Source organism: Oncorhynchus clarkii, chromosome 1 (genome assembly GCF_045791955.1).
Source record: "Oncorhynchus clarkii lewisi isolate Uvic-CL-2024 chromosome 1, UVic_Ocla_1.0, whole genome shotgun sequence".
NCBI classification, from domain to species: domain Eukaryota; kingdom Metazoa; phylum Chordata; class Actinopteri; order Salmoniformes; family Salmonidae; genus Oncorhynchus; species Oncorhynchus clarkii.
The window spans coordinates 52008367-52021347 of NC_092147.1; the positions used below are offsets into that span (position 1 = coordinate 52008367).

The 12981-nt window shown below is 41.4% G+C and overlaps 1 protein-coding gene across 2 annotated transcripts in view; it reads left to right on the top strand.

Moving 5' to 3' along the window:
* Positions 1–3254: 3254 nt before the first annotated feature.
* LOC139408772 (coiled-coil domain-containing protein 136-like) overlaps positions 3255–12981 on the top strand; it is a 50098-nt gene continuing 40371 nt past the window's right edge. The window contains exons 1-2 of one of the 2 annotated variants that reach the window (XM_071153082.1): positions 3255–3504; positions 3738–3796. In XM_071153082.1, the coding sequence (XP_071009183.1) occupies positions 3745–3796 (52 nt within the window). In that variant the 5' untranslated portion in view covers positions 3255–3504; positions 3738–3744. Of the gene's footprint in view, positions 3505–3655; positions 3797–12981 lie in introns of those variants that run through there. The other variant, XM_071153092.1, reaches the window with a different exon arrangement.

Consider the following 12981-nt stretch of genomic DNA (forward strand, 5'->3'; position numbering starts at 1 on the left):
TATCAAATTATGTTTTCTGTGGAAGTATTTGATCAGTAAGAACCCTGAATTGTTACATAACCCAGCAAAGCACTTCTTTAAAATGCCCTAATTCAAAGGCACCTCAGATTTGCTGCTTTAGTTGCTTAGCAACCATCCAGCTCCACAGCTATGCTTGAAGCTAAAACAGCAGCAGCAGCACAGTTTTCCTAAGCAGTAGGTTGGGTGAATGTGCATCACTGTCGTTTTGAACCCAAAGGTTGGATTACATGTATTAACTAATGTAATGTAACATTGTGAAAAGTTTATTTTACTCGTTCCATGTAAAATAAGTTGATTGTGCAGGTGTAAATAAATAGCCCACTGGCCTGACGTCATGTATCCAGGGGAACTCGGAGGCAACAGCATGTCACACCCATGTTCATGGTCAATATTTCTTAGATATGTGTCGGGACTATATGTTGTGGAATGATTCAATAGTATAAATAAATTTATAAAATAAAAAAATAATTAGAAAATATGTCAATCATTATTTGAATATGTCGGTAACCCGTTGTATAAAAGTGATAATGCCCTAAAGGCCGGTGTTTGGAGGATATATTGGCACGGTTTGCTAGCCCGAGACCGTCTCGAACCTAACAACACACATGCCAATATATCCTCCAAACACCGGCTCATTATCACTCAAACAAACCATACAAACTATACATTCCATCATCATCTCTGCATGTTAAAACACATAGACAAAACAAAGACCACAGTATGTTTGGCTGAGAGGATCCGAGGAGAACTCTTTCCCCTCCTTATGACCTCACAATGGGAACATTCTCTCTGGGAATATTCTCTTGGCCTTCCAGGACAAACGAGTTCTCTTCTCTCTGAGAAACACTGACTACCACTGCATGAAGTCAACATTCCTAACCTCCCATCAGTCCCCTGGCTCTGCTGTGGCTGTGGCTGTTCAGACGTAGAAATAGAGAAGGAAAAGTCCCTCGGACCATGACAATCTAACAATGCATTCATGGATACACCCAATATGGCTGACATGGTATTTGTGATGCATATTATTGCCTAACTTCTCTTGCCAATGCTGTGGCTGCGGCTGTTCAACCCATGAAAGCCCATCAGACCATGACAATCTGACAGTACATTCAATATGGCTGTCATGGTCTTTGTGATGCATAGAATTGCTATGGTAATTATATTTTTATAGTTCCGTTTACAGAGATGCATCTTATGGGACTAGTATTACCATAGAACATTGGTTTTGTAATAATTACCCCAGCATGTCCGTTTTTTCAGTGCACGATTCGGACGGGATTAGTTTTACCAAACTACCCCTGTGTGTGTCTGTGGCAACCACTTCCTCATCTGACGGTACATCTGTTTGAGGAAACAGACACGTGGAATTGATGAAACTGGTTCTGAAGAGACATCAATCTTTCCGTCTGTTGTTGAATTTCCTTGTCGCATTGACTCTTGGATCTTGTTTTCTGTCCTTATCTCACACACACACACACACTCTTACCAAAATATTTATATGCACTCCATTTACAGACAATTCTGTCACATCACACGTGTTTGTTTCTCAGTGCTGTACAGATATAGGAAAACATGTTGTTTTGAACACCTTTCTCATTCAGATAAAACATGCTGCTTGATTAATGTGTGAGCACTTCCTGATTTGTGACAATGTTGTGATATGAACATCCTCTGGTGAGGGAGGGAGGCCAACGAGGAGTTAAGCCCTCTCTCCTCTCTTCTCTTCTACTCTCTTCTCATCTAGTCCTCTAGAGTCATATTTTCAGACTCTGTCTCACGTCACGATTCTGGCTTGTTGCGTAGATAAGCTGCCATATGTGAGAAAGACAGTCGTAGATAAGCTGCCATATGTGAGAAAGACAGTCGTAGATAAGCGGCCAGATGTGAGTGAGAGAAAAAAAGGAAGGAGGAAGAAAGAGAAGAGTGGAGAGGGGGGGTGAGGGGAGGACGTATACTTGAGAATAGTTTTTTTTAGACTGAGCGCTGTTCATTAGCAGTAAACACGAGAAAGAGAGAAACTCAAACCGGGGGAGGGGAAAGGAACAATGGATCAGCAATCTACAGAGCTAGCTGTCAGCCTCCACAGCCACACACATGCAAATTATATTTTGCCTAATCCTTAACCTAACCTTAAATCTAAAATGGCATCTTTCCTTTTGGGGACCGTCCTCACATTTTCTTTGTTTTACTATCCTTGTGAGGACTTTTGGTACCCAAAAGGATAGTAAAGTTAGACCACACACACACACAAACACACATTGCTGAGAGATTAGTATTTTTCTAGGTCAGTTCAGTTTCGGTTTGATTATTAAAAAATAATCACGTAAATGCATTATAAAATAACATATGGAAGTGTTTTAAAATGGTCGTACCATGTATCATTTAGATATTTGTACTTTTAGGCCTCTTTTAGGTATATAAAAACATATATATATATATATATATATATATAAAATATATAATGAGGTTTTACTTCTATAGCCCATAGAAACACATTGAATAAGACATTCTGAAAATGGCAATAAATACAGTCAAAATAAAAATAATAAGGAATAAAGTTTTGAAGTGTCTGTCCTATATCTAGGAGATATAAGAAAGTTACAGAAATATATATATATATATATATATATTTAGCTACTTTTTTTTTTACACATATTTAACCCCTTGTTTTTTTTTGCACAAAATCTCCCTTACTTCTATTTTTTGTATGGGTTACCTTCAGACGAGCGTTCATGAGAGTCTTCCCTTTCCACATATTAGTTTGTAGCTCAAACGGTTCAGACGCTACAGACAAATTGGCACATCAGCTTTACCAACTTCAGATGAGTCCTGTGACACTTGTTGGGCTCGTAGAGCAGAAAGGATAATACTGTAGTTTGTAGTAATAGCCAAACCGTTCAGACGCTACAGATGTTTTCATGAAAAGACTTATGGTCTGACATACACCACTATAGCTCGGCCACCTTCCACCGCAGATGCGGAAGGCTGACATAGGCAGATGCGGTGGATTGGCTGATATCTCTAGTTTAAACTGACAGATTTTGATGGGGATTTTTGTATTATGTTTCTTAGATTGGCGCACTGGTGCAAATTTTAATAACTGAACCCCCACCGAAATGTTGGTTAATCGCTCAGCAAAAACACACGCACGCACGCACGCACGCACACACACACACACACACACAGTCTGGATTTCATTATAAGTAAATACATTTGGCAGTGGGTCCGTGTGTGTGTGAGCGGGAGAGAGCAAGAGGGAGTGCTGAAAAGCTTTCAGAACTTCGGCGCACACACACCACTGTGCAAAATCAGTTGTAGAAAAAAAGGGAAAGAGACAGACAGACGGAGGTTGTTGTTTGGAAAAACTGCATATTTTTTATTTCATTCTGCTCCTCCCCTCTTCTCTCTCGGCATCTCTCTCTCCCACGCTACCGAGAAGAGAGCAGAGGCTTCAGCTCCCTGGAACTCTCCACTACTCCTAAGGTATTGACTGTGTATGTGTGTGTGCAGTGTCTATTTGTTTGTGTGTGTGTGCTTGCCAGCTGCTGTGCTGCCTTTCAGCTCTTTCTGTGTGTTTTGTCTCTGCCTGCAGCTGAGGTGGGCGTGTGTAGGAGTTCACTGACCATCTCGCCTACTCTCTATGTTCCCCCATCATTCTTTCTCCCTCTCTCTTTTATTCTCTATCTATCTCGTTCTCTCTCTCTCTGGAATTGCAGGGAGGTCATGGATGGACTGCGATTACCTCCACTCATTGAGGATGCACTGGAATCTACAGGTCTGTGCCCTCGTTGCCAGCGCGCGCGCGCAAATTGTTTGTTGACTATCTGTTTACGAGTGTATGTAATCGGAGGGGGCCCAAAGTACATGAGGATGGCTGGGGGGTGGTCCTATGAGGATGGCTAGCTCATCCGTGTGTGGAAGTTGGAGAATTTAGCATTTTTCAAACAACTGAAACTGGGTTTTACTGCAACTGAGAGCCATAATCATTATGCTTAATTATAAGTTTAAAAAAAAAGGTTTATTTTTCTGAATATCTAACCATACCTCTTGAGCTGACTTGTGGTTATTGTTTAAAAGAAACATAATGTGTCCGACCGGCTCCATTTGATCTTATGTAGCAAAATTTGAAATTGTGTTTTGTGCAAGTAGAGACTCAGAGCTAGAAAATTGTATATTACACACTACAGATGAGGAACAATGGGAAAGTAATTCTGATTTGAAAGTTGATCATCTTGTAACCCCATTTTTTGAGAAAGTGGCCCTTAAATGTTTTGGTACACCTACTGGAGAGCTCTTCTTTGTCTACACCCATTCACCATTGTTCATATCCTCTTAAGCCTTAGCCCCACCCATCTCTTTAAGGATTCACATGTGGGCCATGTGCTGAACAGAGTGTGTACAGTAGTATACTAAACAACCAAAGATTTCAAGACTAAAGACTGGGTTATACTATGTCTATCAACATGTCTGTAGACAGTTCTCCCAGTGACACCATGAACATTCTATTGTCGTCCGACAATATAAGTATAAACACAAAAAACGACAAGCTGCAGCCTGGTGGTCCAAAATAGCATAACTGGTGTATTTTAACACCAGTAAACCCATCATTTTAAAAATGAATTTCAAATACAGTATGTCAATCTAGCAAACCAGGCAACTAAAAGCAACTTTCTAAATGTTTTGGTTTGTTTCTGGCTTGTTATCTCGTTAGTTAACTTTAAGTTAGCTGCGAACAAGTTCAAATAATGACCATATCATATAGCTGACAACGTCTTAAATTGAGCTAATTTGAATTAATTATTACAGAAAAATAAACTCACAAAATATCATTGTTTACAAGTTAATAGCGAGTTAATTACATAAGATAGTTTACGGTTGTAAGTGTGAAGAAATAAAAGAATGGTATTCTAATGAAACCTTTTGAACTTGGACACTGTCTCGTTGGCCTAACGTTAAATCCTAATTTGACTTTGGTGCAGGTCATGTTGTTCTTCACATTAATGTCTCTGGTAAATGCATGCTATATGAAATACAATCAAAGTTTATTTGTTACATGGACAGGATACAGAAGGTGTAAATGGTACTTTGAAATGGTTACTTGTATAGGGGAGTCTTTTGATTAGACATGTAGCTAGCTAGCTAAACAATGAACCATAATCCCAACTCATAATGTTACTACTGTCATGCCCTGACCTTAGAGAGCCGTTTTATTTCTCTATTTGGGGAGGTCAGGGTGTGATGTGGGGTGGGCATTCTACGTTTTGTATTTCTTTGTGTTTGGCCGAGTGTGGTTCCCAATCAGAGGCAGCTGTCTATCGTTGTCTCTGATTGGGAATCATACTTAGGTAGCCTTTTTTCCCACCTATGTTGTGGGATCTTGTTTTTGTACAGCTTTTGTAGCCTACGGAGTGGTACGTTCGTTTTGGTTTCAGTTTGTTATTTTGTTGCTGGTTCTCATTTAATAAATATGATGACCACAAATTACGCTGCGCCTTGGTCTCCTTCAAACAACGCACGTTACAGCTACCCTGTATGAATCTGACGGTAGCTAACCAACTAGGTTCAATGTTAGCTAGATAGCTAGGCTATAACTAGCAATTCAAATGCCTCTGAGATACGAATAATATTACTACACAGATCATACACGTAATGTTAGCTAGCAAGTAATGAAAACAACTTTTTGACAAAATTAACATGTATAATATCTGAAAATGGAGCTAGCTAGACTCTCTTACCCATATACATGGATGAACGCTTCTCCCTCTCTGTCATGGATGCCATGGTTACCCTTAGTTTGAAGATGCAATCCGGAGACAGGTGTTTTACACAACAGCCTTCTGTGTTCTCCTTTTGACTCCCTCCGCATATTTGCAATCAAATGCCAGAATTTTCTCCATCTCCTTAGCTATCATACTCTGCTTCCCCGTGGCATTTCACTGATTTCAAAACTCAGTCCTCCAGAAAGTGGAGAGCAACACTTTTGCAGTTCTTCATGATATCTTTCAAAAGAAAGAATTGCCTACACATACTGAGCCGCTCATGTTACAGAAAGAAGCATGCTACATGACAGACCAATCCGATCTCATCTCTTGGCATGTCCAGCCCATCTATTATCTCAGCCAATGATGGCTTGCAGGAAGGTACCTGTCTGTTTCCATTGTTAAACCAACTAGGATTGTTATCTAACAAATGTATTCCTATTTAAAGATGGCATACACGTTTGTTATTAAGGCACATAAAAGTTCACATGGTCCAGAAGGCATTTCTCCCAAAAAGCATATTTTGTTAAAAAAAAAAAAAATGTTTACGTTCAAATGTTTGTTTAAAATGGCAGCAAAGAGAATGGCTGATATTTTACATGCCCATAATCACTTGTGCTTTTCTTCGTTTTTTTTGGATTGATTGTAGCTTATTTCTTTACTTATTTTGTACATAATGTTGCTGCTACCGTCTCTTATGACCGAAAATAACTTTTGAAAATCAGAACTGGGATTACTCACCACGGACTGGAAGAAGCTTTTTCCTTTAACGAGTCCAACAAGAAAGATATACTGCTCTCCTGGGAACAGGCCCAGATCCACTTAATTTGCGTGAAGAAAAGACGAAGGAAAAGAGGACGGAGATCAGGCTGCCTTTTGAGAATCCGTAGGCGAGCGAGAACTCCCATTGCCATCAATTCTACTTGCTAACATGCAATCATCGGAAAATAAAATGGATGACTTCCGATTATGATTACCCTACCAACCATTAAGAACTGGTATATCCTATGTTTCACAGTCGTGGCTGAACGACGACACGGACAATATAGAGCTGGAGGGATTTTCAATGCACCGGTAGAACAGAGAAGCCACGTCTCGTAAGAAGAGAAGTAAAGGTGTGTGTCTTTTTGTCAATAACAGCTAGTGTGCGATGTATAATATTAAAGAAGACTCGAGGTATTGCTCGCCTGAGTACCTTATGATAAGCTGTAGACCACACTATCTACCAAGAGAGATCTCATCTATATTATTCGTAGCCATCGATTTACCACCACAGACCAATGCTGGCACTAACAGCGCACTCAACCAACTCCATAGGGCCATAAGCAAACAAGAAAATGCTCACCCAGAAGCGGCTCTCCTAGTGGCCGGGACTTTAATGCAGGCAAACTTAAATCAGTTTCGCCAAATTTCTATCAGCATGTCACATGTGCAACCAGAGGAAAAAAAACTCTAGACCACCTTTACGCCACACACAGAGATGCATACAAAGCTCTCCCTCGCCCTCCATTTGGCAATTCTGACCATAATTCTATCCTCCTGATTCCTGCTTACAAGCAAAAACTAAAGCAGGAAGTACCAGTGACTTGCTCAATGCGGAAGTGGTCAGATGGCACGGATGCTACGCTACAGGACTGTTTTGCTAGCACAGACTGGAAAATATTCCGGGATTCATCTAATGGCATTGAGGAGTATACCACCTCAGTCATCGGCATCATCATTAAGTGCATCGACGACGTCGTCCCCACAGTGACCGTACGTACATATCCCAACCAGAAGCCATGGATTACAGGCAACATGCGCATCGAGCTAAAGGCTAGAGCTGCCGCTTTCAAGGACCGGGACACGAATCTGGACACCTATAAGGAATCTCCCTATGCCCTCAGACGAACCATCAAACAAGCAAAGCGTCAATACAGGATTAAGATTGAATCGTTCTACACCGGATCTGACGCTCGTCAGATGTTGCAGGGCTTGAAAACTATTCCGGATTACAAAGGGAAACCCAGACGCGAGCTGCCCAGTGACGCCAGCCTACTAGATGAGCTAACTGCCTTTTATGCTCGCTTCGAATGCAAGCAACACTGAAGCAGTGAGCACCAGCTGATAATGCTCTCGGAGCCGATGTGAGCAAGACCTTAAAACAAGTCAACATTCACAAAGCTGCGAGGCCAGATGGGTTACCAGGACATGTACTCAAAGCATGCACGGACCAACTGGAAAGTGTCGTCACTGACATTTTCTGTAATACCTACATTCAAGCAGACCACCATAGTCCCTGTACCCAAGGAAGCGAAGGTAACCTGCCTAAATTAATACCGTCTCATAGCACTCACGTCAGTAGCCATGGAGTGCTTTGAAAGGCTGGTCATGGCTCACATCAACAGCATCCTCCTGGATACCCTAGACCCACTCCAATTCGCATACGAGGGCACGACAAAACCTTTTCCCTTCAGGAGACCGAAAAGATTTGGCATGGGTCCCCAGATCCTCAAAAAGTTCTGCAGCCGCACCATCGAGAGCATCCTGACCGGTTGCCATGAAGAGGCGACTCCAGGATGCTGGCCTTCTAGGCAGAGTTCCTATGTCCAGTGTCTGTGTTCTTTTGCCCATCTTAATCTTTTCTTTTTATTGGCCAGTTTGAGATATGGCTTTTTCTTTGGGTACTATTTAATGAAGCTGTCAGTTTAGGACTTGTGAGGCGTCTGTTTCTCAAACTAGACACTCTAATGTACTTATCCTCTTGCTCAGTTGTGCACAGGGGCCTCCCACTCCTCTTTCTATTCTGGTTAGAGCCAGTTTGCGCTATTCTGTGAAGGGAGTAGTACACAAGTAGTATGAGATCTTCAGTTTCTTGGCAATTTCTCACATGGAATAGCCTTCATTTCAGAACAAGAATAAACTGACAAGTTTCAGAATAAAGCTATTTGTTTCTGGCCATTTTGAGTCTGTAATCAAACCCACAAATTCTGATGCTCCACATACTCAACTAGTCTAAAGAAGGCCAGTTTTATTGCTTCTTTTTATTTATTTTACCTTTATTTAACTAGGCAAGTCAGTTAAGAACAAATTCTTATAACAGTGGGTTAACTGCCTTGTCCAGGAGCAGAACGACAGATTTTTTACTTTGTCAGCTCAGGGATTCGATCTTACAACCGTTCGGTTACTAGTTCAGCGCTCTAACCACTAGGCTACCTGCTGCCCCTTTAATTAGGACAACAGTTTTCAGCTGTGCTAACGTAATTGCAAAAGGCTTTTCTTATGATCAATTAGCATTTTTAAATGATAAACTTGGATTAGCTAACACAACGTGCCATTGGAACACAGGAGTAATGGTTGCTGATAATGGGCCTCTGTACGCCTATGTAGATATTCCATTTAAAAAAATCTGCCGTTTCCAGCAACAATAGTCATTTACAACATTAACAATGTCTACACTGTATTTCTGGTCAATTTGATGTTATTTTAATGGACCAAAAATGTACTTTTCTTTCAAAAACAAGGACATTTCTAAGTGACACCAAACTTTTGAACAGAAGTATATAATAGGCTTAACTCTTCTTGAACTGCACTGTTGGATAAGGGCTTGTAAAGTAAGCATTTCATGGTAAGGTCTACACTCGTTGTATTCGGCAAAAGTGACAAATAAAGTTTGATTTGATTTTTGATTTGAAATGCCTCTCCTGTGAAGTAGTGATGTGGCGACATACGCCTAGTTTCCTGAAACGAGTCACAAATATGCTTCTCTGCATCTATGCTAAAATCTGGGTAAAATATTGAAAGGGATGTGACTCTTACTCAGCACATTTAGTTATTGCTTGCTTTTCTCAAGTCTAGCATGCCAGCTAAAATAGTTAGACAATCTAGCTACTCTAACTTGATTGATAGCCTGAAATGGCTTCTTGGTAGCTAGTTATGAGGTTGTGAGATTGAACTAGCTAAGGCCAACTAAGAGCATGAGGCCTCTGTGTTTATTTGTACATATTTGCATGTGTTTTTGCATATCTTTGTGTATGTGTGTATTTCTGTGATGGTTCTATAACATATTTCAACAGCACTAGGTCAAAGAGCAGATACACTCAACTGATATGACAATATCTTTGTACGTATAGGTCTGTGTGGTCAGTGAGGAAGATCAGAGAAAGACAGAGAATGTTCCTGAACAGGAGAGAGGGATGAGCTGTTAAACTGAGGAGGTGGAGAGGGGACACGTGGTCAGGTGGTTGGAGAAGAGAGGAGAGGAAAGGGAGGTGGGGAGAGAGACTGATGTGCTAGCTAGTTTGTTCTCTTCATATCAGATAAGAGGAGAGCTGCATTCCATCTCTCAGTTGTCAGGCTTCAGCACTTCAGATAGGAGAGACTGGGAGAAAGGAGACAGAGCATATGTTACTGTGTGCTATCTATGGGATTACAGGAGATTTAATGGTGCAACCACAACCACAGCATCAGGTATGAATGGACTGTTTTAATGATGGGGTGAAGTGGAAATGACATGGCCAGGGGTGTATAGAGGCAGTCAGTCGAAGTGAATGGTCAATTATTAAGGATGCCTGTGATTTCATGTTATGTGATGTTACAGAGTCAGGTTTGATGGATGGAGAATTGTACAGTGGGAATAGCATTTTACAAAATGCTGTATTGTCAGTCTTTAGAAGTGAATAGTCAATAGAAATGATTGTATGTGATTTGATATGATCTGATGTTTCTTTAAATAATAATGTTTAGTGATGCAACATTTACCAGTTCCTTCTTGATCAGCTTTTGCTTGAATGATCTGTAACCAGTTCTATTTTTTGAATACATTTTTATGAAGGCGCCATGTCTGACTGCTGACATTCTGTTTAAACTCAGTTCAGTTCAACCTAAAGCTTCATGCATACTACTTTTAAGGTGCACAAAGCACTAATTGTAATTTACTCTGGATAAGAGCGTTTGCTAAATGGCAGAATATAAATGTGTTAGATAATGTACTGTCTGTCACTGTCACATAAAAATAAATATAACAACACAATGATATTGTTACAGTACCCATTATGAGAGGAATGCAAAGAATGCTTTTGGTGTTATCCATGTAGGAAAGAGCTGCAAGGATTCAAAGCGTGTAGGGCATTGAATGGGCAGTCTCAGTGGAGGTCTGTGTGTCTACATTACAGAGAGGACACACACACACACTCGTTACACAATGGATCAGAGGTGACACAGGTCAAGTTCATTTTGACCACTGCTGTGGTTGGAGCTTTCTGCTCAAATCTTGTTGTTGTTGTCTGCTGGATACTGAATGGCTCCTTTTGACCAACGCTGAGTTTGCCAGATTGGAGATTCCTGTTCTTCCATGTCTTGTTGTTATCTCTTGACTGAACTGGGAGCCTTCAGAGTAGAATGTGGGTTGTACTTGTATCCTCCTCCTCACACCACCCTTGGGTTTTGCCCTCTACTTTGGATGCAGACTCAGAATCCAGAACAGGGTTTGCTGGAGATGCACTGTTGTTAAGGCCCTTTGCTCCACTAGCTACATGGAATAAGTGTAAATGCATCTTCACCTTTTATTAGTAGTGCTAAGGGGAACTCAGTAGTCTTTTGTTGCCCCAAACAGAGGACTCAAAATGTATGTGTCAGCCAGAGGAGGAAGATGGATCCTGACTCAGGTCAGGTCTGGTGTGGCTCTTCCTGTTATCTCAGCTCTCCCAGGGACTTCTCTCCTGTCATCAGCTTTAGGCCTGACACATCTCAGGCATGCATTTAACTAGCTCAGTCAAACCAGACTGATCACTGCACCATGGTTTCACTTGAGGCCTGCTTTTAGAACCTTGCTGTTAAAAGCTCCCTTATAGTGTCCTTTTAGGTTTACTGTTGAAGTGCCTCTTACCCTTGATTGACAACTGATGCTGAAAAATAACTGAGAACTGAAGTGGAGGCTGATAACACTATCATGTTAATGTATGGATATACTTTAGGACTGGGAATTCACCCTGAGTTGTGTTGCTTCATCTTTTTGTTAATCTTTTTTTTGGCTGTGGGCTTACTCTACATACAGCACAGAGAGTACCATCTCATAACAAAACTAGACACACATCCCTCAAGAGTGCACAGCCTGCACACACACACACATGCTGCATGCATACACACACACAACGCACATACAGCAGTCGTGAGTGAATCGTGTACCCCACCATCCTCACCCACCACCTCTTACTCCCACACGAACTTGCCCACCCAGACAGTTTTCCCATGATACAAGTCAGTATTCGACGTCCATAAATGTCTGGCGAGTGGGGAGATGACATGGAAACCGGCCACTAGGGGCAACGGTGAGCTCTGTTAACTTCTGCTTCCAAGGGTTGCAAGTTTGAATCCAGTGATAGGAAGTTGTTTTTGATATTTTTGTTTTAAGCCTATCCCAAACCTTAACCATTCGGGGTTAATGCCTAACCTTAAGGATTTGGCTTTAATGCCTAAACTTAACCTTAAACACTTTGATATTTGACATTTCAAACAACTTTGAAATTGGACGTTTGAGAAACATAGAAGAAGGTCTTATTCTGACATGAGACTATGAGAGCTGGTAGTGCCCACCATCGCTCTCTCGCTCTTTCTGTCTCTCTCCCACTCCTCCCTCTCTCTGCCCCCTTTCTCTTTCAGCAGCAGTCCTACGCTCTCTTTGTCTCCCATACACAGTGGTACCTGACTCCAGTGTTCATACTTCCCACACAATGCTCCTAACAACTCTTCTCCTCCTCCTCTCTTCTGCTCCTTCACTTTCTTCCAACTGGTGGCGTAATACCTACACGAGTCACGATGCTAGTCTTTTCCAGTGCTCCTTTCCTCCTCCTCTCCTCTTCTCCCCATCCAGTGCTAGTGCTGTATGCTCCCTCAGCTGAGAACTTCCCCAGGCAGCCCTCTCCCTCTCACAGGCCTGTACCCCTGGGTTTTGATTTCCCTCTCTCTCCTTCTCTGCTTTCAGGGTAGTGTGCTACAGGTCCTTGAAATATTGAGTATGTGATGTGTTTTTTCTCTTTTGGTTACATAATGGAAACATCTCTGCTTTAAAGTTCCACTAGTTGGACAGGGAGGGATGTTAGTGCACTCATGGGATTTTTTTTCTAGTTTGTTCTGAATCCTTAGCTACTCTTCTCCTTTCTGCAAGACTTTGTTGTTGTCAACTTGCCCTCAGCATTTTGCATTGTGTGTGTGTGTGTGTGTG